The sequence below is a fragment of the Callorhinchus milii genome, unplaced genomic scaffold (genome assembly GCF_018977255.1).
Source record: "Callorhinchus milii isolate IMCB2004 unplaced genomic scaffold, IMCB_Cmil_1.0 Scaffold2, whole genome shotgun sequence".
Taxonomy (NCBI): domain Eukaryota; kingdom Metazoa; phylum Chordata; class Chondrichthyes; order Chimaeriformes; family Callorhinchidae; genus Callorhinchus; species Callorhinchus milii.
The window spans coordinates 3,196,114-3,220,746 of NW_024704743.1; the positions used below are offsets into that span (position 1 = coordinate 3,196,114).

The window sequence follows — 24,633 nt, forward strand, 5'->3', positions numbered from 1 at the left end:
TGCTCAGGCTGTATCGTGTCAGGGCCGCACCTTAAGCACTGTCCTGTAACGTAGTGGTTAGAGCACTCACTCCCTGGCCGGGCAAAACGTCAGGCAAGTCTCTTTACGCCACACGCCTCTGTTTACCAAGCAGTAAGTAAGTAGGAACCTGGTTGTTAGTCGATTTGCAGATCGCTTTCCGGGGATAATAATCCCTCGAGGAAAAAAAACTATTTGGTCACTCAATCCACGGCTGTTCGCGGGACGCTGGTGTGTGCGCAAATGGCTCCCGCGTTTCGCCCACACAATACACAGTCAATTCACTTTAGAGTACATTCCGTGAAGGAGCTTTGAGGCGTCTCGAAGATGTGACGGGGCGTGATATCAAATGCAAGGATTATTATTATTATTAATATGCGTTGCTGAGTGTCAGCCGGGCCTCGTTAAGCAGATTGCTCTCAGTCACCGAGAGAAGCAGCTTCCCAGCTCAGCACAAATCAACCCAGCTGTCTGTCAGGTGTCCATCCCTCCCTGTCCGTTTCCTCCGCTCTGTCCCCCGCCCGGCCCGCCCCAGCGTTGGCGGTCGGGCCTTCAGCCTCTCTGCCCTTACCCTTTGCAATTCCACCCCACGTTCCCTTTGCTTCGCTCCCTCCCTTGTCTCCTTCAAGGCCCTTCTGAAGACCCTCCTCTTCGACCACTCTCCCACCCTTACCCTCCACCCTTCCTGATTCCAACCCATAGCTTGAGTCCAAATCCCTGACTGTCCAGTGCCTTGGGACCTCCTCCTGACATGAAAGGCTCGGTGTAAATGTAATTTGTTGCTGGTGTTTCACTCCTGTTCACACCCTGAGACATACACGACACATACACTAACCCTCCCTCCATTACTTACTCTGTGTGTGTGTGTGTGTGTCTGTATACGATTGCGTGTGTATTTGTGTGTATGTGTGAGAACGTCTGTAAGTGTCTTTGTATGAGTTTATACGTGTGTGTGTGTGTGTGTTTGCCTCCCCCCCCCCTTTCCTACCCTGGAGAACCCAGCCAGCTGTGTAAAGTGCTTTGAGACAACCTCCCGGTGTGAATGGTGCCATATAAATGTAAATTGTTTTGCGTGCATATCTCTGTATGCATACGTGCGTGTTTGTACGAGTGCGTGTGTCTTTGTTCTTGTCTGTCTGTGTGCGTGTGTGTGTGTGTGTATGTGCCTTAAAAATAATCCCTTAAAAAATAATAATAATAATTTGGTCGCTCAATCCATGGCTCTCTGTGGGACAGACACCGCGGTGCGCAATTAACGATCGAGTATATTCTAGTGAAGCGCTTTGAGACGTCTCGAAGACGTGCTAAGGCGCTACATCAAATGCAAGGATTATTAATGTTCTTATTATAATCCTTATGCTCAGTGGTTAGAGCACTCGCTTTGCAAGCGAGAGACCTGAGTTCAATCCAGGCAGAGGGCGAGACCTCGGCCAAGTTTCCTTACTCCACACAGAGCCTAATAATAATCCCTCCAAAACCAAAACAATAATAAATTGGTCATTTTCAATCCACGACTGTTTGTGGGACATCGCTGTGCGCAATCGGCTGCCGCGTTCGCCCACAAACATACAGTCAGTTCACTTTACAGTGTGTTCTGTGAAGCGCTTTGGGACGTCGAGAAGACGTGAAAAGCGCTATATCAAATGCCAGGATTATTATTGTGATTATTTATTATTATTATTACTTTGAACGTCCGGTGACTTCGATTCCGGTGAGATGATGAGCTGCCTGTCATGTCACATATCCACCAATAGGCGGTGCCATTGCCCATTCATTTGCTGGTCTGTTTCCTTAACCGACGACTAGCGCCCCCTGTTGACAGTTGTCAGTATAACATCACTCCCAACTCCCTCACAAAACACCCAAAATACTGTACAACGAAACCTTGCATTTGGTGGGGCCCCTACACACCATCTCACAGCCTCTGTAAAGTGTAGCGACTGCGTAAAAAAGATATATAGCGACAACAACCACAACAAGATTCCACTTATGCAGCGCCTTTCACGTCGGGAGGACGTCCCGAGCCGCTGGACAGTTGGGTCGGGACCCGAGCCTTGGGGGGGGCGAGGTGGTCAGGGTGAGGGGAGGGAAGGGAGGGAGCGAGGAGGGGGTAGAGAGTCGAGAGGGGAGCTGAAGGCACGGTCGAAGAGAAAGGTCTTGAGACCGGCCTTGAAGGGGGAAAGGGAGGAAGCGGCGAAGGCACTGGGGGATAGAGTTCCAGAGCCGATAGCCAATATACAGGCAATTGACTTCACTGTGAAGCGCTTTGAGGCTCCTCGAAGACGTGATAAGGCGCTATAGCAAATGCAAGGATTATTATTATTATTGTTATTATTATTTATTGGTGTACACAGTAGCCCATTTGCACGCAGCAGTGTCCCCATGAAACAGCCATGAAGTGAGTGACCAATTTTTCTTTGGGGGATTGTTCGCCGGGCGGGAGAAATTCCCTTCTCTTTCCTGCTGAGCCAGGCTGACCCCCCCCCCCCCCCCCTCCGCAAAGTGTGAGATAGGGAGTGTCTCCAACACAAAGCAGTGGAATTTGAGTTGACACAGTGCCCTTCACCTTGAGAGGACATCTCAAAGCACTTAAAGTTCAACCCTCCCCCCCGCGTGTGAGATAGGGAACGTCTCCAACGTGTCGGTTTAGGGGGTGTCTCCAACGTCTGAGTTAAAACAGGGCACAGATGTGTTGGTTTACCGTCGCTTAAGAGGCTCCAAACCAATCTGAGAATTCCCCGCATCCCAACTGCACATGGACATCCCAGAGATAGATGGTTGGAATGGAATGCGCTCTCTCTCTCTCTCTCCCTCTCTTCCTGGAGGGACGCCCCCGCCCCCCCCCCCGCTTACCTAATTCCGGAGAGTATTAGGCGCAGGTTGGCAAGAGCTAAGGCTTGGGGAACCCGGACTGCGTGTTGGGGTAACTGCTGGAGTCTAACCAGCTAAATCCACATAGCTTGCCATTGATATTGCTGTCTTGCAAGCTTTCCCGCTGTTTGTCCAGCTGGGACCACCCTCTCCGTTGGGGCTTTGGCTTGCGAGGCTGACAGGGGCTGAGCGGGAAGATTCCCTGCCCCCAGTAAAACTGGTCGGCCCTTCCAGGCCCTGCCGATGAGCCAGGGCCGGGCTGTGCTGTGATCAGCAGTGAGCGCCCTGGAATACCGCGAACCCTCCTGGCTCAGGAACCGGACCAGAGACCGTCACAGAGGTAGGGGGTGGGGGGGGGGCTCGATGCCGACGTTCCATTGCCAGGCACGTCACCTTGGAGCCAATTCAGCTACAAGGTGACCCCGCTTACCTCCCAACCACCACCCCCCCCCCCCCCCACCACCAACCCCATCCACCCTACCCCCGAGGAGGTGTAATGTGGGGTAGGTGAGAGGCAGACACCAGATGTAAACGTGGAATACAATAGTTTAATTACACATTGACCTGAATTCGCATTGTGATATTGCGGTGTCGTCCTGCAGCCAGATGGGAGGCTTATGTCTTATGATGTGTTTGTCAGACTTGTCGAGGTGGTCGAAATAATTTAAATTCAGCTTGCTCGCCATTCGCTTTCCCAGCCTCTCCAGCTTCTAACAGCAACAACAACAACAACAATTACATTCGTATAATGGCTTTCACGTTAGTGCTGGACAGTCAGGGACCCAAGCTGGGGGTTTCTGAACAAGAGGGATGGAGGGCTGGGAGGGTAGGGATAGGAGGGCGACCGCAGTCACGGTCGAAGAGGAAGATCTTGAGTCGCGCCTTGAAGGAGGCAAAGAGAGGGCGCGAGGCGGAGGCACTCCGAGATGGAGTTCCAAAAAGATGGGGGCAGAGAGGCTGAAGGCCCGACCGCCAATGGGGGACGTGGAGCAGGCCGGAGCCCGCTGAGTGTAAGGAGCGGACAGGTCCGTATGGAGTTAGCAGGTGACAGAGGTAGGGAGGAACAAGGGCTGGAGGGCTATGAAAGCAAGGACAAGGGTTCTGATTAGACAGAAGTGGTTTCCGATTAGATTTTTCTCCCTATTTAGTGCGTCTATAACTACAGTTGGCTGCCGCATTTCTCCCACACAAAAAAAACAGTGACTTCACTTTACCGTATGTTCTGCAAAGCGCTTTGCGACGTGTCGAAGACGGGGATAAGGCGCTATATCAAACGCAAGGCTTATTATTATTATTATTAGACTGTTGTCTCTGCTGTGAGTACCTCAGGTGCCTCTGAGAAGCGAATGCCAGTCAGGTCTTGGTGCTCGATATTTTCACCATTGAGGATCAGTTTGTACAGGAGCTCCCCGTAGCCTGGAACCAGAGACCAGATAGGGTTAGCGCACACCATTCAAAGAATCATAGAATATTACAGCATAGGAGGAGGCCATTCGGCCCATGGTGCCTGTGCCAGCTCTTTGGAAGAGCTACCCAATCGGTCCCACTCCCCCGCTCTTTCCCCATATCCTTGCAAGTATTTCCCCTTCAACTTTTTCCTCTTCCTCTTTGGATAATTATTTGGGGAGGACAAGCTTGCAGGGCTAGGGGGGGGGGAGAGCGGGGGAGTGGGATTGAATTGGATAGCTCTTTTCAAAGTGCAGGCCCAGACACGATGGGCCGAATGGCCTCCTTCTGTGCTGTATAATTCTATGATTCTATGAAGTACCTATCCAATTATCTTTTGAAAGTTGTCAATGAATCTGTTTCCATCATCCTTTCAGGCTGTGTATTCCAGACCGTAACAACTCTCCGTGTGAAAAAAAATGTCTCCTCATCTCCCCTCAACAACAACAACAACAACAACAACAACAAGATTCCATTTATAAAGCGCCTTTCACGTCAGGAGGACGTCCCAAGGCGCTGCACAGTTGGGTCATGACCCGAGCAGGGGGGAAATGGTCAGGGTGAGGGGAGGGAAGGGAGGGAGCGAGGAGGGGGGAAATGGTCAGGATGAGGGGAGGGAAGGGAGGGAGCGAGGAGGGGGAAGAGAGTCGAGAGGGGAGCTGAAGGCTCGGTCAAAGAGAAAGGTTTTGAGACCGGCCTTGAAGGAGGAAAGGGAGGAAGCGGCGAAGGCACTGGGGGATGGAGTTCCAGAGCCTGGGAGCTGAGAGGCTGAAGGCCCGACCACCGATGGTAGGGCGGTTGGGGCGGGGGACGTGGAGCAGACCAGAGCCAGAGGAACGGAGGGTACGGGCAGGTAGGTAGGGGATAGTAGGTTGGAGAGGTAGGAGGGAGCAAGGCCGTGAATGGCCTTGTAGGTGAGGATGAGGATCTTGAAATCAATCCTCTGGGGGATGGGGAGCCAGTGGAGGCGAGCGAGGGTGGGAGTGATGTGGTCGCCGAAGCCTGGTGCGGGACAGTACACGAGCTGCGGAGTTCTGAATGACCTGCAGCTTGTGGAGGGAGGTGGCTCTGGTTCTTTTGCCAATTATCTTGAATCAACGTCCTCAGGTTACACCCCAGCAATTCCACCCCACCTCAACAACAACAACTTGCATTTATATAGCGGGTGACGTCCTGGAGCGCTTGAAAGTGACGGAGCACGACCCCGAGCCAGGGGGGAGAGGGAGAGGGGAGGTGACGTTAGGCACAGTCAAAGAGAAAGGTCTTCAGGCATGATCTGATGATGGGGAAGGAAGGGGCAAGGCAAAGGGATGGAGGAAAAGTGCTCCAGAGTTTCGCGGCGTCGTGTCTTAAAGCGTGGCCACCAATGGTGGATCGGAGGACAAGAAGGACATGCAGGAGGCTGGAGCCAGGCAGATGCTGAGGTGAATATGTGACCTGGTCTCAAAGAAGGATGCGCTGGGAATACAGTTCAGGTTGCTCTGATCCCAAGTCTCCAAACCAGACCCACATGTGTAAGGAATGAAATGGCCACACACACACTCTCTCTCTCTCTCTCTCTCTCACCCTGGAGCAACACATCCCGCTCACCTAATTCCTGAGAATATTCAGCGCAAGTTAGTGAGAGCCAAGGCTTGGGGACCCCGGAGTGTGCGTTGGGGTAACTGCTGGAGTCTAACCAGCTAAAACCGCACAGCTAGCCATTGAGAGCGCTGTATGGAAGCTTTCCCACTGCTTGTCCAGCTAGGACCACCCTACCCATTCGGGATTTGCTGGCAGGGTTAACAGGAGCTGAGTGGGATGACTCTTTGCTCCAAGTGACCAGTGCGTTAGGTCCTGTAGCTCAGTGATTAGAGCATTCGTCTTGCAAGTGAGAGGATCTGGGTTCAATTCCCAGGCAGGGCAAAAAGTTAGGCAAGTTACCTTACCCCACACGCCTCTGTTTACCTAGCAATAAGTAGGAACCCCCATTGCAATCCACGACGGTTTGTGGGGACGCTGCCGTGCGCAATTGGCTGCCGCGTTTCGCCCACAAAATGCACAGTCAATTCACTTTGCGGCGTATTTTGTGAAGCGCTTTGAGACGTGAGAAGGCGCTGTATGAAATGCAAGGATTATTTATCGTTATTTTACCTACCATTCTTCTGGGCTTTGAGCCGGATGTAGATATTATACAGTGGGCCCTGGAAATGTAAGTGGCCAGAGATGTAAAACTTGTACATCCCCATGTTCATATCCAACACCAAGTATCGTTTGCCAATGGAGGAGAAGATCATCCACAAAGCCAGGATGAGCAGCAAGATGAAGAACCCAGAAAACTGTTGGTGGTCCTACAACAACGACAACAACAACAGCAAGAAGAAGAAGAAGAACAACAACATCAATCCAAATTCACAACTAATCTGGGAAACACCATTTCGGTGAGCGAGCGAATGGTAAATGTATGGAACAGGCGGCCTAGCGAGATATTTTCGGATACAGTGTACGAGCAACAACAACTTGCATTGACGTGGCGCCCCTCACACGGTCGTAGCGTCCCCAGAGCGCTTGACAGTGGGAGAGCGCGACGTCGAGCTGGGAGGTGACCGTAGCCACGTGCGAATGGGAAGGTCTTCAGGCGCGACCCGAAGATGGGGAAGGAAGGGGCGAGGCGGAGGGTGAGGGGGGAAAAGGTTCCAGAGATTCGGGGCTTAGCGGCTGAAAGTGCGGCCACCAATGGTGGAACAAAGGGCACAAGGGACACCCAGAAGGTCGGAGCCAGTTGAGCGGGTTGTGGGTTGAGGGGGGGTTAAGCAGGTCGGAGAGGTAGGGAAGTGTCAGGGCATGAAAGGATTTGAAAACGAGCGTGAGGATCTTGAATTGAGATCCATTCGGCGATGGGGAGCCAGTGGAGCCTAACGAGGACTGGTGTGATGGGGGGTACAGAGTTGGGTGAGGATACAGGCGGGGGAGCGTTGTGATGGGGGTGTACCTGGGTGAGGTGCACTCGGTATAAAATGAATCCGACAATAACGATGAGGAAGAGAATCAGCCCTTTCCACAAATCCGCGTGAACATAGCTCATCACGAAGACTATCGTGTCAGAGCAGAGAAGGAGAGCGAGAGAAAGGGAGAGACAGAGAACACGACGTTAGTCACAGCGCTTACACAGTGGCTTTCACGCAAACCACGCAACCTGGGAATCCCGTAGTTCAGCGGTTTAGACCACCCGCCTCGCGAGCGAGAGGACCGGGGGTTCGATTCCTGGGCAGGGAGAAATGTTGGGCAAGTTTCCTTACTCCACACGCCTCTGGTCACTTAGCAGTCAGTAGTCACCCCGGTTGTGAGTCAATTGGAGGATCGCTTTCCAGGGGTAATAATCCCTTCCAAACAAAATGTGTCACGCAATCCACGGCTGTTTGCGGGGACGCTGCTGCGCGCAATTGGCTGCCGCGTTTCGCCCACAAAGCACACAGTCACTGCACTTTACAGCATATCCTGCCAAGCGCTTTGAGACGTCTCGAAGACGTGATGAGGTTCTGAATCAGATGCAAGGATTATCTTTATTATAACATCTCATCTGAAGGAGGCGTCTCTGACAGTGCAGTGCTTTCTTCCCCCCCCCACCCTCCTCATCCCCGCGCCCCCACCACACCCACCCCCCCCTCCCACATCCACCCATACCCCCAGCACTGTGCTGGAGCATCTGCCTCGACTGTGAGCTCAAAGCCCTTGACTTAGTGGGTCAAACCCATAACAACGACTTGCATTTATACAGCACCCCCTCAAGCGGGAGTAACGTCCCAGTGATTAAAGAGCATTGGGCTGATACCTGCTTCTGTTCTTGTATCCCCACCATTGTTTAACCCTCTCTGTAACCCCCCGCACCCCCCCCCCCACCACCCCCCGCCCACCCGACCCACCTCACCATTAGGCTGATTGCAGGTGAAGGGATGATACGGGTTCATCTTCAGCTTCTTGTGAAGAATATCCTCGGTTTTGGGTAAAGTGATGGCCCAAGTGTTAAACATCTCAGGGAGCACAGAGTGGGGGCTGACACACAGCCCCCCCACCACCCCACCCCACCCCACCCACCTCTCTCTCCTCACCCCGCCCTCCTCTCTCCCTCAACCCCCCCCCTCGTTCCTCTCCTCACACCTCCGCCCCCCCCCACTCTCCTCACCCCGTCCTCCCTCTCTCCTCACCCCCCTCTCTCCTCACACCTCCCCCCCTTCCTCTCTCCTCACTTCCTCTCTCCTTACACCCCCTCTCTCCTCACACCTCCCCCCCTCCCTCTCTCCTCACCCCCTCTCTCCTCACCCCCCACTCTACTCACCCCCCCCAATCTCTTCACACCTCCCCCTCTCTCTCCTCAACCCCTCTCTCCTCACACCTCCACCCCCACCACCCTCTCCTTCCCCCTCCGCCTCCCCCTATAGTCTCCCTCCACAACACCCCTCACTCACAGCCCGCACGCCGCTCTCTCGCACCACCTCCCCTCTGCCCTCCCTGGCTCAGTGTCGTCGTTCCCCCACCTCCCCACCCACCCCTCCCCCGAAGAAAGCGAGGAATTTTCGTACCGATGGAACCAATGCTCAGCTCAGCATCACACACAGCCTCTGTGACACTGAATCAGAAGGTTGTGGGTTCAAGACCCCACGTCGGGACTTATAGAACAGAATCATAGAACATTACAGCACAGAAGGAGGCCATTCGGCCCATTGTGCCTGGGCCGGCTCCTTGGAAGACCCACCCAGCTCAGTCCCACTCCCCCGCTCTTTCCCCCATATCCTATCTAATTCACTTTTGATAGTTGTTATTGAATCTGTTTCCACCGCCTTTTCAGGCAGTGCATTCCAGACCGTAACAACCCCCCGTGCGTGTGTGTAAAAAAAAAGATGTCTCCTCATCTCCCCTCTGGTTCTGGCTACCAGCTCACCTCCCAGTGGAAACAGTTTCTCCCTGTCTGCTCTATCAAAACCCCTCATAATTTTGAATATCTCTATTAAATCTCCCCGTACCCTTCGCTGCTCCAAGGAGAACAATCCCAGCTTCTCTCGTCTCCCCACATAACTAACGTCCCTCATCCCTGGTACCATTCTGGTACATCACCTCTGCACTCTCTCAGGGCTTTGATATTCATCCTATCGTGCAGTGCCCAGAATCGGACACAATATTCCAGCTGAGGCCTAACCTGTGACTTGGAATCACGTAGTCTAAGCTGACGCTCCAGCACAGTGCCGGGGGGGGCGGAGGGTGGAGGTGGGGGGTGGGGGGAGGAGGCTGTTGGAGGTGCCGTCTTTCATGTGAGATGTTAAACCAAGGTCCCATCTGCCTGTTCAGGTGGACGTTAAAGATCTCCCGTGACGTTATTGGAAAAGAAATGGGAGTTTCTCTCTCCCTCTCTCTCTCTCTCTCTCTCTCTCTCGGTGTCCTGGCCAACAATCCTGGTGCGCAAACTGGCAATCGCCTTTCGCTCACAAAATACAAAGTCAATCCTCATCCCCCGTCACCCTCTCTCTTTCCTCATGCCTTCTCTCTCCTCATACCTCCCCACCTCTCCTCAACCCCCCCTCTCTCTCTCTCCTCACCCACCCCCTCCCCCCCAACCCCCTCGTATATCCCCGTAAAATGAAACGTTTTGAGACGTCTCAACGTAGTCTAAGCTGACGCTCCAATGGGGCGCTGGAGGTCGTTACATCGTTGGAGGTGCCGTCCTTCAGGTGAGACACTAAACCAAGGTCCCTGTTCAGGTGGATGTTAAAGATCCAATGGCGGTATCGGAAAAGAATCGATAGTTTCTCTCTCCCAATGTCCCGTGGATTGAGTGACCAATTTTATCAGGGGAATTGTTGGCCAGGACACCGAGAGAGAGAGAAACTCCCTTATCTTTTCCGAAGGTGCCATGAGATCTTGAGCACCTTTCATTTTTTTTTAAAAGGAATAATTATCCCCGGAAAAGCGATCCACCGATCGACTAACAACTGGGTTCCTACATACTGCGAGGTAAACAGAGTTGCGTTGGAGTAAGGAAACTTTCTCTAACGTTTCAGTCTGTCTGGGAATCGAACCCACGCTAACCACTCTGCTACAGGACTCCACTGGCAGAACAGGTTTGAGGGGCTGATTGGCCTAGACCTGTTCCTATCTACCCCACAGCACTGCTCCAGAGGCTTGGATTATATGAGTTTGAGCCTCAACGTGAGACTTAAACCCTCAACCTTTGGACTCAGAGACTGACCGCAGTCCCGTGCTGCCCGCAATCTTCTAATATTATTGCGTATAATCCGCGTTTTTATTTTATTTTTAGGCAGGTACAGGGTGGACTAAGCCGTGGGTGCGCCTCGCTGGCTCAGCCACCGCCAGATAAAGGGAAGGTTTGATATCCAACCGAGCCTGAGAATAAAGGCTGCAGTTCACGGTTTTTATAGCTAAACTCTATCAGCACCTTTGCCACTGCATTTCTGCCAGTACAAAATGCGGCAGCCAATTCCGCGCAGCAGTGTCCCACAAACAGCCGTGGATTGAGTGAGCGCATTTTTTCTTTTTTTGCATTGAGGGGATTATTACCGGCGGAAAGCGATCCACCTTGCCTGAGGTTTGGTGTGCACGCTCTCTTCCTGGAGGCGCTACATCAAATGCAAGGTTCATTCTTATTCTTATTCTGATGATGAAAACATGCACTCGCTCGCTTCCTGGAGGGACGCATCCTGTTTACCTAATTCCGGAAATTGTTAGGCGCAGGTTGGCAAGAGCCAAGGCTTGGGAACCCCAGGGTATGCGTCTGGGTAACTGTTGGGAGTCTAACCAGCTAAAACCACATTGAGAACGTTGTCTGGCCGGCTTTCCCACCGCTTGTCCAGCTAGGAACACCCAATCCATTAGCGCTTTGGCTTGCAGGTTTAACAGTAGTTGAGTGGTAGGATTCCCTTTCCTCTCGTGGGGCTGTTTGCTGATCAGGGAGGTGAGATATGGAGACATGGAAAATTCGATTGCTTTATGGTGGTGGGAGGTGAAAGGCTGATGTGCACCAGGAAATGACCTTCAAAATCAATGTGCTGTTACTAATCACACCCAGGATTAGTGGGTGTAAAAGGCAAAGTTACACAACGGATGTGATAACACGTTGATTTATTAACCTATCCTCCTTGGGGTGAGGGGAGGTAAGAAGGGTCTCCTTGGAGCTGAACTGACTCCAAGGTGGCACGCCTGGCAAGGGGACGTCGGGATCGAGCCAACCCTCTGTGACGATTTCTAGTCTGGGTTTGCAGTATTCCAGGGCACTCACTGCTGACGACAGCACAGCCCGGCCTGGCTCATCGGCAGGACCAGGAAGGGCAGACCAGTCACTAGGGGGGGCAGGGAATCCCCAGAGCTTGTTGGGACGCTGTTGTGCGCAATTGGCTCTCACGTTTCGCCCCCAAAATATACAGTCAATCCACTTGACAGTATATCCTGCGAAGCGTTTTGAGACGTCTCGAAGACGTGATGAGGCATTATATCAAATGCAAGAATTATTATTATTATTGTTATTATTATGATGATGAAACAGGTGCTTGGAGCCAGGAGGGAACGGCACAGATTGCGGCTTTTTGCATATGCCGAACGCTTTATCAGCAATAACCTTACAAACTGTTTGTTCAGCATAATTTATTAAAAGGAAGGCAGGTGACCATGGGCTTGAAGGCAAGGTCGGGTGTGGGGGAGGGGAGGCCTCAGCAAGACTGTTTTCTTTAGATTTAACATTAAAAAGTCCAGAGTGAGTGAGCGAGGGAGAGAGTGCGCGGGGAGAGGAGCGAAGAGGAGAAGGGGAGGGGAAATGGGGAAACGTGATGGGAATAATAATAATTGGGTGGTGGGTGGTTGAACGGGTGGGTGGGCGGGCGGGCGACCGAGCGAGTGAGTGAGCGAGCGAGCGAGTATGTGTGTGTGTGGGTATGTATGTGTGCACCAGGGAATTCTGCCATGGTCTGTCTGTGTGTCTGTCTGTCTGTCTGTCTGTCTGCCTGGCTGGATTAGCGCGTTCCTTATCACATTGCTGAGCAACCAATCCTGATATGGCACCCGCTAACATATAAGGTATTCATTGCCCTGCGGGACGAACGGAACGGAGAACACTTCACTGGGGACAGACTAGACGTGATCGCAAACACTCACATATGAACAACATTGTTTGTGCCTGTGACCTGCTCTGTGGAAAGCTCAGCGGGCGGGCCATGTGCGGCGTGAGCTCACTTTTGCTGCCCTTCTTCTGGCTGGCGCTGGGGGTGGGGGGCTACGGGGGGGAAGGGGAGGGGACCGCCGGCTTCCTCTCCGAGCAGGAGATCCTCACCACGATGGTCCGCGTGCTGGAGCCGGGAGGAGAGACGCTGAGCCCAGCCGCCGTGACCTCTTTAATACACCTGTTCCAGGAACGTGTGCAGTGTCGCGGAGTGTCGTGTGGAAAGGTAAAGCCTGTCTGTGCCGGGCACAGACCCAGCCGCTGCAGCTCCCAGCGCAGGCTGAGCGAGGGAGCACAGCACTGCCCTCTCCAGGTATCTCCGTATGCACACAGCCCACAAGACGGGGAAGTCCTCTAGCGTAGTGGTCAGCACGCTCGCCTCGCCAGCGAGAGGACCCGGGTTCGATTCCCAGCCGGGGCGAAACCTTAGGGCAACGACAACTTGTATTGATATAAGTCGCCTTGACCCGGGGTAGCGTCCCGGAGCGCTTGGCGGTGGCGGAGTCAGACCCCGAGCCAGGGGGAAGGGGGGGGGGGGGTGGAGGTGACCGTTAGGCGGGATTTGAAAGACGGAGAGAGGGGGCCAGGCGGAAAGATTGAGGGAGAAAGTTCCAGAGTTTGGGGGCTTAGTGGCTGAAGGCACGGCCACCTTACTCCACCCGTCTACCTAGCAGTGAGTCGGAACCCGGTTGTTACTCGATTGGCGGATCGCTTTTCCAGGGGGTAATAATTCCTTAAAAAAATAATAAGTTGGTCACTCCAATGCAGAACTGTTTGTGTGGGATGCTGCTGTGCGCAATTGGCTGCCGTGTTGCGCCCGAAAATATACGGTCAATTTCACTTCACAGTATGTTCCGTGAAGTGCTTTGAGACGTCTCGAAGAAGGGATAAGGACCTGTATCAAATGCAAAGATTATATTATCTTCAGCCTTTCTGTCCCCAATCATCTGGAATTCCATTCTCGCCCCATCCTTTGCCTCCATCAAGGCCCATCTCAAGATCCTCCTCTTTGGCCGTGCCTTCGGCCACCATCCTACCCCGACCCTCCCTGCAATTTTGTTGTTGTTATTTTAGTCCGTAATCTCGGTTTTAGCTTCAAATGGCAATGGCGATGGATCTCACCTACCTGACACCCGCCACCCCAACACCCCCCACCCCCACTCCTCCACTCGCCATCCAGATCTAAAGTCCTGGGTCAGAAGATTGTGGGTCCAAACCCCACGTCAGGACTTTCAGCTCACACACACGAACCTCCCTACCTCCTTTACACCAGTACAGCAATGTCCCACAAACAGTCGTGGACTGAGTGACCAAACTATTAGTTTGGTACAAAAATGTATTTATTTGTTCTTATTTTTGAAGCCATCCGCCAATCAACTAACTTGCCCGGGTAAGTTACTTACTGGTGGGTAAACAGGGGCGTGCGGAGTAAGGAAACTTACCTAATGCTTCGTCCTGCTCGGGAATCAAACTCAGGTCCTCTCGCTTGCAAGGTGAGAGCTCAAAACCACTGAGCTACAGGACTCCTCAGCTACATGCTGTTGTTGTTGTTGTTGTTTGACCTCAGTGCGTCTCAGCGAGTGACGTATTCGGCTTGGCCGGGAGGAGCAGCACTGAGGCTAACGCTGCGTTGACCTTGGAAGACCTTTCCCATGTGTGGCCGGGGCTCCTGTACCTGCTGACGGACCCCCAGGGCGCCTGCAGGACTATCGGGGCGGGCACATGGCCGGAGGTCAGCAGGACCTTCCGAGCCAGCCTGGCCACCCAGCCCGGCAAGCAGCTCAGTCCCCGCTCGTGTCCTCTGGCAGCCGTGGTGCAGGAGGTGGAGAGGAACTACCTGGCGCAGGATAAAGACCAGGTAATATTAACAACGGCTTGTATTCAATGATAATATTAATATTATTAATAATAATCCTCGCCGAGACGTCGCAAAGCGCTTCGCTGGATGTACATGTAAAGGGTAGTGACTGTGTTTTGTGGGGTAGGCTGACGCTTCAACGCAGTGCTGCGGATATGTTGCATTGTCAGAAGGTGACGTCCTTCGGATGAGATGTTAGACCTAACTCCCTTCTGTGCCCAGTTGATGTTAAAAGGCAGTTTCTCTCCCAGTGTCCTGGCCAGCAATCCCCCAGGTATAATTGGCCACCGCGAGGCTGTTTGTGGGTCACATTGCTGTGCGTGCAATTTGCTGCCACAATTCACCCACAATTAACACAGTGATTGCATTTTGCAATAAATGCTGTGGGACGCCTTGAGATGCCTGGAAGAGGTGATAAGGCGCTGTATGAAACGTAAGGATCATTGTTTTATTGTGTATCATGGTTTGCAGGGTGCTGGCAGCTGGCCTTGGATTAACACACCTCAATCGGACTGCAAACTTGCAGAGTCAGAGCAATAGCGGCGCATAGATCATAGCATCATAGACTATTACAGCACAGAAGGAGACCATTTTTCTTTCAGCGCACTGAGCAACAGCTGAAACCTGTGGAAGAATGATGATAATTGTGTTTAGAAGTACTTAATTGTATTCAGTACAAGTGTTTGACTGTATTTAGACGTCCAGAGGATCGGTGTGTGTGAGCGCCATCATTTTCATAGCAGATAATGATCCGTCTCCATGTTCCCTGCCACATCTTCAGTGACACGGATGGAGTCGGTGAGGAGGAAGTTACTGGTTACGCATTGTTACACTCGCCTCATCTGCAGCAGAAAATAAATTCATTGCGTGACAAACGAACGGGGGCGGGGGGGGGGGGGTGGTGGTGGAGAACAGGTCATAAGAACATGACAATTTGCTGGCGAAAGAGGACCACGGTCCATCTCGTTCGCCTCCCACCATCCTGGCAGTCGCTTGACGTGTCGTGTCCCAAACTATATACTGTAACCCAGAGATATTATTTTCTAGCGGAAATCGATCTCATTTGTTCTGGAAACAAACAACACTTTCTGCTTCCACCGCCTGTCTCCCTCGGGAGCCCCTTCCATAAGTTTACAACTCGCTCGCTGGGGTAGTGTTTCCGCAGATTTGTTCTGAATTTACCCCCCCCCCACCCCCGCCTCAATCGCAGGCCGTGCCCTCTGGTTCTACTGTTCAGCACAAGATAAAACAGCTTCTCGTGGGTCTAAGTTATAAAGGCCCTTCAGAATCTTAAAGAGCGTAATCATATCGCCCCTCAACCTTCTCTTCCTCCAGCGTGAACGTGCCACGCATCTTCGGATGAGACATTAACAGGACTTTGTGAATGCCCTGTGTCGTGTAGATGTTGCGGTTAATGCACTCTCTTTCTCTCTCTCCCCCCCACCCCCTCTCTCTCTCGCTCTCTGTCCTGTAGGACTGTGTGGACGTGAAGCAGATTTTGGTGGAGAGCGGCCTGGGTTCGGGAGCTGTGACTGAACGTGACGTGGCTCACTTTTCCGCCGTCCTCCTGTACCACGTGCTGCAGGGCCACTGTCTGCTCCCTCAGTTGGCACCTGAGTACTTCCTGGATTACATCTTCCACGCTTTCCAGAACGAGTCAGAGAATATCACGGCAGCGGGTACATTTACATCCACACTGTTCGCTGTGCAGGCCTCGCTGTGCAGGGAGGCCATATCAGGGCCTGAAAATTATTGTGGCGTCCTGTCGCATAGTGGTTAGAGCACTCGTCTCCCGAGCGAGAGCAATTGGGTTTGATCCCACAGGAAGTGGTATCTCTGGCAACCTGACCCCCTGCATGGCTATATTTTGTTGTCAGAGCAGGTCTGGTGGAGGGAACTTTACTGTCTCTCTAACCCAGGGAGTGTGGACGGACAGTGTAGAGACAGCTTTTCTGTGTCTCTAACCCTGATTTGGGAGCGTGGACGGACAGTGTAGAGGGAGGGAGCTTTGGGTTGAGGTCATGGCAGGGATCTATTGATGTGTGGAACAAGAAAGTGGTTACAAACTGTTACCGTAATCTCAGTGACCTTCTGTCCCATCCCTGAAAGAATCAACGTGTCCACCTTACAGATCTGGACGAGCTGATGAGTCGCATTGGCCTGGGCACGGGTGGGGCCCACGAGCAGCTCCTGTCAGTGAGAAGCCTGGAGCAGAGGAACCAAGTCCAAGACAACAGCAGCATATGGGACACAGTACGTCCCGTCCTTTGTAATCATCATGATAATAATCCTTGCATTTGAAATAGCACCTTATCGTGTCGTTGAGATTTCTCGACTGATAAGCTTGACTGATAAAGGGCTGTCTCAAATGCTATTATAATATTATTATTAATATTCTGGAACGTATTGGGGTGAAACTTATTGGGGTGGGATGTGGAGTGAGTGAGAACTGACCTGACCTTGGTCCTTCTCGTTGCAGACGTGCTTCACCTCCAGTGATCTGCTGGAGATCTACCAGATCCCCATCAATGGCACAATCTCTCGCAGTCAATTTGTTCAGCTGAGCCCTGCCTTGATCCAGCAACTGCTGAGCGGGGCCTGCTCTCTGCGTCCAAGCCCAGAGCACCCAAAGGATCAGCTGACCACAGCAGAAAGTACGAAGGTCTTGCGTGTAATATCTTCTCCCGCACCAGGCTCCGTGACCCTATCATCCCCATCCTCGCCCGATTCCACTGCTTTAGGGTTTGAATTAAAATTTCGTGAAGAAACTTTTTGGTCTTATGTTTGCTCTTTCTCTCTCTGTGGGGGGTGTGGGTGGGGGTGGGGGAGCAGGGAGTCATCCCCCTCATCTCCTGTTAACCCTGCAAGCCAAAGCCCTAACGGATAGGGCGGTCCGAGCTGGACAAGTAGCGTGAGAGACTGGCCGGACAGCAATATCAATGGCAAGCTGGGCGGCTTTAGCTGGTTAAGACTCCAGCAGTTACCCCAACGCACAATCTAGGGTCCCCCCGAGCCTTGGCTCTTGCCAACCTGCGTCTAACACTTTCCGGGATTAGGTAAACAGGATGCGTCCCTCCAAGGAGAGAGGGAGAGAGCGCATCCCATTCCAACAATCTATCTCTGGGATTTCCATACGTAAGTGGGATACATGGAATTCTCAGCTTGGTTTGGAGACTCTTAAGCGACGGTGATGGGTTTCCGCATGTGTCAGACACCCGGCTGAGCGCCCATAAAAAAAAACTCTCTCTTGCTCTCTCTCTCTCTCTCCACAGAATATATTTACGGCACTGTTGCGACACTGCTGGTGAGCCTGGCTGCCGTGTTCGGCATTGTGATCGTTGCCTTCACTACCTGCGGCAACGCGTATCAATACGTTATCCAGCTCTTCATCAGCCTGGCTGTAGGCTCACTGAGTGGTGACGCTGTGCTGCATCTCATCCCATCGGTGAGCAACCGCGACATCAGAGGTCGGGCCTTCAACCTCTCTGCCCCCACTCTTTGGAACTCCATCCCACAGTCACTTCATCCCGCTGCCCTCCTCACCCCAACCCCCTGCTTGGGTCCAAACTCTGACCGTCCAGCGCCTTGGGGCGTCCTCCCGACGTGAAATACGCGGTGTAAATGCAACTTGTTGTGGTTATAACAATGATGGCTTGTGTCCTTGTGCCAGTTCCTGAATCTCCACAGTGACGCGCCAGACATGGATCACAGCCACTCCGAGGACTCTATCCACGTCTGGAAACTGCTCGCTGTTCTCGGAGGCATCTACATGTTCTTCGTGATGGAGCGCGTGTTCGGCATCCTGATGGGAGACGGCGAGGTAAGATTTGGGCTTCCTCAGCTCCAACACAAAATTTCTTACACCAAACAACTTCCTGTAGACAGCAATATCAATGGCAAGTTATGTGCGGTTTTAGCTGCTTAGGCTCCAGCAGTTACCCCCAACGCACACTCTGGGTCCCACCAAGGCTCTTGCCAACCTGCGCCTAATACTTTAGGAATTAGGTAAGCAGGATGCTTCCCTCCAGAGAGAGAGAGAGAGAGAGAGCTCATTGCATTCCAACAAACTATCTCTGGGATTTCCATGTGTAGGCGGGATGCATAGAAATCTCAACTTGGTTTGGAGACTCTTAAACGTGGTGATGGGTTTCCATGTGTGTCAGACACCCGGCTGACCCCTCCAAAAATGTTCCCCAGATCCTCCATGTTTTGTTTGATTTAACGTTTAATAACACCCCCACTAAAAAATGTGGTCACTCAATCCACCTCTGTTTGGGGGACACCACTGTCCGCCATCGGCTGCTGCATTTTGCCCACAAAATACACAGTAAATCCACTATACAGTATATCCTGTGAAGCGCTTTGAGGCGTCTCAATGACGTGGTAAGGCGCAACATCGAATGCATGGATTTTTGTTATTTCTCATTGGCTTCAGGTCTCTGGGAGGGATGCACTGCCACTTAGTGGTCAATAGTTAATGTCAGCGCTAACTCTGAAACAGACGAAGCTTACCTTGTACTGGGGTACAATACAACAACAATAACTTGCATTTATTTAGCGCCCTTCACGCCGGACGGCCTCTTGGACCACTTAACAGTGGTGGAAACAGAAGGAGGGGGAAGATGACCGTAAACACAGTCAATGAGGAAGGTCCTAAAGCATGACCTGAAGATGGTGGAAGGGGGTGGGCAAGGCAAAGGAAACGAGGGAGAGAGTGCCACAACTTTGGGAGTTGTGGCTGAAAGCACAGTCGCCAATGGTGGGCCGGAGAGTCCAGGGGATAAGGAGGAGGCCGGAGCCAGTTGAGCGGAGGCAGCGGGTAGTGGTGTGGGAGGACGTCCCAAGGCGCTGGACTGTCAAGGATTTACATCCAAGGAGGTGGTTGAGATCAAGTGGGGTGGAGGGCAGGGAATTTAGGGGTAGGAGGGTGACCGAAGGCTTGGTCGAAGAGGAGGATCTTGAGATGGGCCTTGAAGGAGGTAAAGGACAGGGCGAATCGGAGGAGCTCCGGGATGGAGTTCCAGAAAGTTCCAGGAGCTAAGTTTAAGATCTAAATCTTAGAATCATGGAATCTTACAGAAGAGAAGGAGGCCATTCAGCCCATTGTGCCTGTGCCGGCTCTTTGGAAGAGCTACGCAATCGGTCCCACTCCCCCGCTCTTCTGTCCACATCCTTTAAAATGTTTGCTTTTCAAGTACCTATCCCTTTTGAAAGTTGTTATTGACTCTGTTTCCACCAGCCTTTCAGGCAGCGCATTCCAGACGTGAAGTGGTCAAAATCGATCTTGCGGCCAGAGGGCTGTGAGGTGCGTTGTGACAAGCTTGTCCTTGTTGTTTTGCTGGCAGGAGGAAGATGACGGGCATCACTGTGACCACGTGCTGGCAATCCAGTCATTCAAGGACGAGCAGAACAAGCATCAAACAATGTCCCAGGTGGACCTGGTGAGGACACCAACCCCTTTTATTTCCCGTTCATTCCCCACGTCTTCTTTTTCTCTTATGCCTTTCTTGCCTCATGCCTCTCTTGTTCTTTCTTCTTCTCCCTCTCTCTTGATTTCCTTTCTGTTTTCCAAACAAAGTAAGTCAACACAGTTGTAGACTCCCGTAACCCTGTGGTTAGCAAGCGAGAGGACCCGGGTTTGGTTCCCAGGCAGGGTGTAACCTTAGACAAGTTTCCTTACTCCACACGCCTCTGTTTACCTAGCAGTAAGTAGGAATATGGTTGCAGTCAACAGTCGATTGGTTGATTGCTATCCAGGGGTAATAATCCCTCTAAAAAAAACATATGGTCATTCAATCCATGACTGTTTGTGCGGACACTGCTGTGCGCAATTGGCTGCAATGTTCTGCCCACAACATACACGGTCAATCCACTTTACAGGAAATCCTGTGAAGCGCTTTCAGGTGTCTCAACGACGTGCTACAACAAATCAAAATCGAAAGAATTATTATTATCTTCTTCTGTATGAAAGGCGCTGCATAGTTACAAATTGTTGTTGTTGAGACCAGATCTAACACGTGTTCAAACATCTTCATGTCTAGGTGACCTCAGAGATGCCCCTGGATTCTGAGATTAAGCAACGCACGAGTAAAGGTTAGTTAAAGATCTTGCTTCAATCCTCAGCAATAATGGGTTGAGCTTCAGAATGCTTCAAAAACATTAGCTTAGTGGTTAGAGCACTCGCCTCGCAAGAGAGAGGACCAAGTTTCCTTACTCCACAGGCCTCTGCTTGCTTAGCAGTGAGTAGGAACCCGGTTGTTAGTCAATTGGCGAATCGCTTTTCCAGGGACAATAATCCATTCAAAAAAAAAAGTTTGTGAGATGCTACTGTGATCAATTGGCTTCTCCCACAAAAATATACAGTCACATTGTATCCTGGTATCCTGTGAAGCGCTTTGAGATGTTTTGAAGACCTGATAAGGCGCTGTATCAAATGCAAGGATTATTATTAATATTGAGTGAATTTCGAATTCAAGATCCTCACCCTCACCTACAAGGCCATTCACGGCCTCGCTCCCTCCTACCTCTCCGACCTACTATCCCCCTACCTACCTGCCCGTACCCTCCGTTCCTCTGGCTCCGGTCTGCTCCACATCCCCCGTCCCACCATCGGTGGTCGGGCCTTCAGCCTCTCAGCCCCGAAGCTCTGGAACTCCATCCCCCAGTGCCTTCGCCACCTCCTCCTTTCCTCCTTTAAGGCCGGTCTCAAGACCTTTCTCTTTGACCTTCAGCCTTCAGCTCCCCTCTCGACTCTCTACCCCCTCCTCGCTCCCTCCCTTCCCTCCCCTCACCCTGACCATTTCCCCCCTGCTCGGGTCCTGACCCAACTGTCCAGCGCCTTGGGAAGTCCTCCCGACGTGAAAGGCGCTCTATAAATGGAATCTTGTTGTTGTTGTTGTTGTTGTTAAGGGACCAAAGGGCTTTGAGATGTCCTCACGGCATGAAAGGCGCTGTATAAATGTGAATCGTATTGAACTGTCCATGTTATTTGATATTTTTGTCTCCTCTGTTTTTTCCTTTGCTCCACAGAGCTGCGATTGCTACCGTACATGATTGTTATAGGTGACGGGATCCACAATTTTGCGGATGGGTTGGCTATAGGAGCCGCCTTCTCTATGTCCTGGAAGGCTGGACTTGGTACAGCGACTGCAGTTTTCTGCCATGAACTGCCTCACGAAATGGGTAAGGATTTTCCTCTGCATCTCAGCTTCGCCCCCCCCCCCCACCCCACCCCACCACACCCCCCCCCCCATACACCCTTACACCTGGTCCCTGATATTTCCAAAGACATTATTATGAAGTCTAGTGACTGTTGTGACCACCACAGTCACTAATAATACTAATAACAAACGCTCAATCCACAATGGTTTGTGGGACACTGTTTTGCTGCATTTCACCCACTCGATGACCTGCTAACCCCATAACAACCTGTACGCTCCCTCTGGTCAGCAGGCTCCGCCTGATCCCCGATCCCCGCCCGGCTCACCCCAGTATCGGTGGTCAGGCCTTCAGCCTCCCTGCCCCCACCCTTTGGAACTCCAACCTACAGTCCCTTCAACTCGCCCCCTCCTTTGCCTCCTTCAAGGCACATCTCAAGACCCTCCTTTTCGTCCGCGCCTTCGGTCACCCTCCTACCCTTACCCTCTCTGCCCTCCACGCTCCCTGATCCCAACCACTAGCTCGGGTTCAAATTCCTGACTGTCCAGCGCCTTGGAACCTCCTCCCGATGTGAGAGGCACTGTGCAAATGTAATTTTATATTGTACCTAATCTTAACCACCCCTTAACCATCTTAAACATCGCTTACCTAATCTTAACCCATAGTCTTAACAATGTTGTCGCCATCCGCACTGTAGGTGACTTTGCAGTCCTGCTGCACGCAGGTGTGTCTATAAAGAGGGCCATGCTGATGAACCTTGGGAGTGCCATGACCGCCTTCATTGGCCTATACATCGCACTGGGAGTTGCCACGGATCCTATGGTTCAGCAATGGATATTCACGGTCACTACAGGGCTCTTCCTGTACGTGGCCCTGGTAGATATGGTAAGATCCATCGTCCTGGCTTAGCTGGTCGCACTTAGACCTCCGGCTCCGAAGCTTGTTGTAGAGGTTACAGCACTTGCAAGCGAGAGGACCCTGGTTCGCAAGTCTCCTTACTCCACACGCCTCTGTTTACCTAGCATTAAGTAGGAACCCGGTTGATAATCGATTGATGGATCACTTTTCCAGGGATAATAGTTACTTCTAAATAAATACAAATGATAATAGTTTGTTTCACTCAATCCCCGAATGTTTGTGGGACACTGCCGTGCGCAATTGGCTGCTGTGTTTCGCCCGCAAAATATACAGTCAATTCACTTTACAGTCTATTCTCTGAAGCGCATTGAGACATCTCGGACATATGATAAGGCGCTATATCAAATGCAAGGATTATTATTATTATTACTGCAAAAGAGAAAGGATTTTCTCTCTCCCAGTATCCTGCTGGATGAACTTCTAGGATCATTCACGTCGTGGCTGATTGTTAAACACCAGGAGAAACTTGCTTTTCTCTTTCAATAGAAACTTTATCGTCGACCCAAGCAGACAGGAACCTGCTTTAATTTCGTGGTGCCTCTGACTATGGAGCACTTTCCCCCTCCCATCACTAGCACTGTGGAGGAGCAACAGCCTGGACCGGGCACTCGATTCAGCCTACGTCAGCCTGGCTCAGTGGTAGCACCCTCGATTCTTAGTCAGAAAGTTGTGAGTTGAGGTCCCCACATTGGGACTTGGAATCACATAGTCTAAGCTGACACTTCAATGCAGTGTTGGGGGTTCAATGCATTGTCGTAGGTGCCGTCCTTTGGATGAGACGTTAAACCAAGGTTCCTGCTACGTTTTCAGGTGGATGTTAAAAATCCCATTGTACCGTTCACAAAGAGAAGACAGTTTTTCTCTTCCAATGTCCCGGCTGACAATCCCCGAAATAAAATTAGTCACTTGCTCAATGGCTGTTGGTGGGACATTGCTGTGTGCAAATTGTTCGCTCACAAAATACACCGTCACTGCAATTTATGGTAAATCCTGGAGCGCTTTGAGACGTCTCAGTGACTTGATATCGAATCTGAGGATTATTACTGTATTCTAATTCTCCATTCAGGGTCCTCTCTGGAATTTGACAGTGCCTCATTTTTTCCCTGCAGCTGCCTGAGATGATGCGAGCGAAAGACAGCAATCCCTGGCTGTTGTTTTTTCTACAGAATGTGGGCCTGGTGCTGGGCTGGGTCTTACTCCTGCTTCTCTCACTCTTTGAGGACCAGATCCACATCTGAAAGAACAAGGACCTCATCCGATCCTGGCAGCTCTGTCGCAATTGTGTGTCAGCCGGGCTCAGCGGTAGCGCTCTCGCCTCTCAGTCAGAAGGTTGTGGATTCAAGCCCCTTGTCTGGACTTGGAATCACATAGTCTAAGCTGGTGCAATTGGAAAAGAGAAGGGAGTTTTTCTCTCTCAGTGTCCTGGCCAACAATCCCCCAAATGAAATTGGTCACTCGCTCCTTGGTTGTTTGTGGGACGCTGCTGTGTGCAAACTGGCTGCTGGGTTTTGTTCACAAAATACAATTAATCTACTTTGCAGTATATGCTGTGTCTGTGTAGCACTTTGAGACGTCTCGATGATGTGCTAGAACAAATGCAAGGATTATTATTATTAATTTCCCCATCTCGCTCTCTCTCCTCTCTTGGCCCTGCTGTACAGTGGTGCCCAACAGCACCTCTCGCACTACGATGTATCTTACAGAGACCCTCCACACTCTTCCCCAACAGACACTGATTTAAGGTATGTGGAGTCCTGTAGCTTTGTGGTTAGAGCAGTCATCTCACAAGTGAGAGAACCTGGGTTTCATTCCCGGGCAGGGCGAAACTTTGGGCATGTTTCCTTTTACAAGGATTATTATTATTATTATTATTATTAAGTTACAGATAATCCGGATACACTGGCATCAGTGGAGCTGTTTGAAAGGGAGATGGAGAGATGTTTTGGGAAGTACCTTGAGAGACTTGAGTGTTAAAGAGGTGTGGAGAGAGAGACAGAGAAATAGGGATTAAATTAAACTGATAAGAAACATTCATGAACCTATGAGTTTGATTGGAAAATCAATAGGCTGAATAATAGTAATAATAATAATCTTTGCATTTGATATAGCACCTTATCACGTCTTTGAGACGAAGCACTTCACAGAATATACTGTAAAGTGAATT

General features: G+C 51.5%; 3 protein-coding genes across 3 annotated transcripts; 2 read left to right on the top strand and 1 right to left on the bottom strand.

Annotated features, from left to right (window-relative positions):
* Positions 1 to 3,437: 3,437 nt before the first annotated feature.
* On the bottom strand, positions 3,438 to 8,345 carry LOC121848160 (transmembrane protein 249-like). Its single transcript, XM_042332569.1, has 4 exons — positions 8,238 to 8,345; positions 6,473 to 6,665; positions 4,214 to 4,305; positions 3,438 to 3,599 (listed from the first exon to the last, which is right to left on the bottom strand). Exons 1-4 carry the CDS (start codon positions 8,343 to 8,345, stop codon positions 3,438 to 3,440), a joined length of 555 nt encoding a protein of 184 aa, XP_042188503.1.
* Positions 8,346 to 14,243: 5,898 nt separating this feature from the next.
* Positions 14,244 to 16,173, top strand: LOC121848161 (zinc transporter ZIP4-like; the record flags this gene model as incomplete). The annotated part of the gene is made up of 2 exons (XM_042332571.1): positions 14,244 to 14,393; positions 15,868 to 16,173. Coding segments are annotated over 2 exons (456 nt in total), but the record flags the coding sequence as incomplete, so codon positions are not given.
* Positions 16,174 to 16,534: 361 nt separating this feature from the next.
* On the top strand, positions 16,535 to 23,758 carry LOC121848049 (zinc transporter ZIP4-like). The gene is made up of 9 exons (XM_042332316.1): positions 16,535 to 16,646; positions 16,873 to 17,047; positions 17,666 to 17,838; positions 18,064 to 18,213; positions 19,739 to 19,834; positions 20,435 to 20,486; positions 21,423 to 21,575; positions 22,249 to 22,436; positions 23,579 to 23,758. The coding sequence occupies exons 1-9, from the start codon at positions 16,539 to 16,541 to the stop codon at positions 23,705 to 23,707; spliced, it is 1,224 nt and encodes a 407-aa protein (XP_042188250.1). The 5' UTR covers positions 16,535 to 16,538; the 3' UTR covers positions 23,708 to 23,758.
* The last annotated feature ends 875 nt before the right edge of the window (positions 23,759 to 24,633 follow it).

Excerpts from the sequence above, each read along its gene's own strand:
- LOC121848160 (XM_042332569.1), bottom strand. The coding sequence starts at position 8,345 with ATGTTTAACACTTGGGCCATCACTTTACCCAAAACCGAGGATATTCTT. Across the intron at positions 6,666-8,237 it reads GCAATCAGCCTAATGGTGAG|GACCACCAACAGTTTTCTGG; the intron begins GTGGGTCGGGTG and ends TCGTTGTTGTAG. Across the intron at positions 3,600-4,213 it reads GCTTCTCAGAGGCACCTGAG|AAGCTGGAGAGGCTGGGAAA; the intron begins GTACTCACAGCA and ends TGTTGCTGTTAG.
- LOC121848049 (XM_042332316.1), top strand. The coding sequence starts at position 16,539 with ATGAGTCGCATTGGCCTGGGCACGGGTGGGGCCCACGAGCAGCTCCTG. Across the intron at positions 18,214-19,738 it reads TCCTGATGGGAGACGGCGAG|GAGGAAGATGACGGGCATCA; the intron begins GTAAGATTTGGG and ends TTTTGCTGGCAG. Across the intron at positions 21,576-22,248 it reads TGAACTGCCTCACGAAATGG|GTGACTTTGCAGTCCTGCTG; the intron begins GTAAGGATTTTC and ends TCCGCACTGTAG.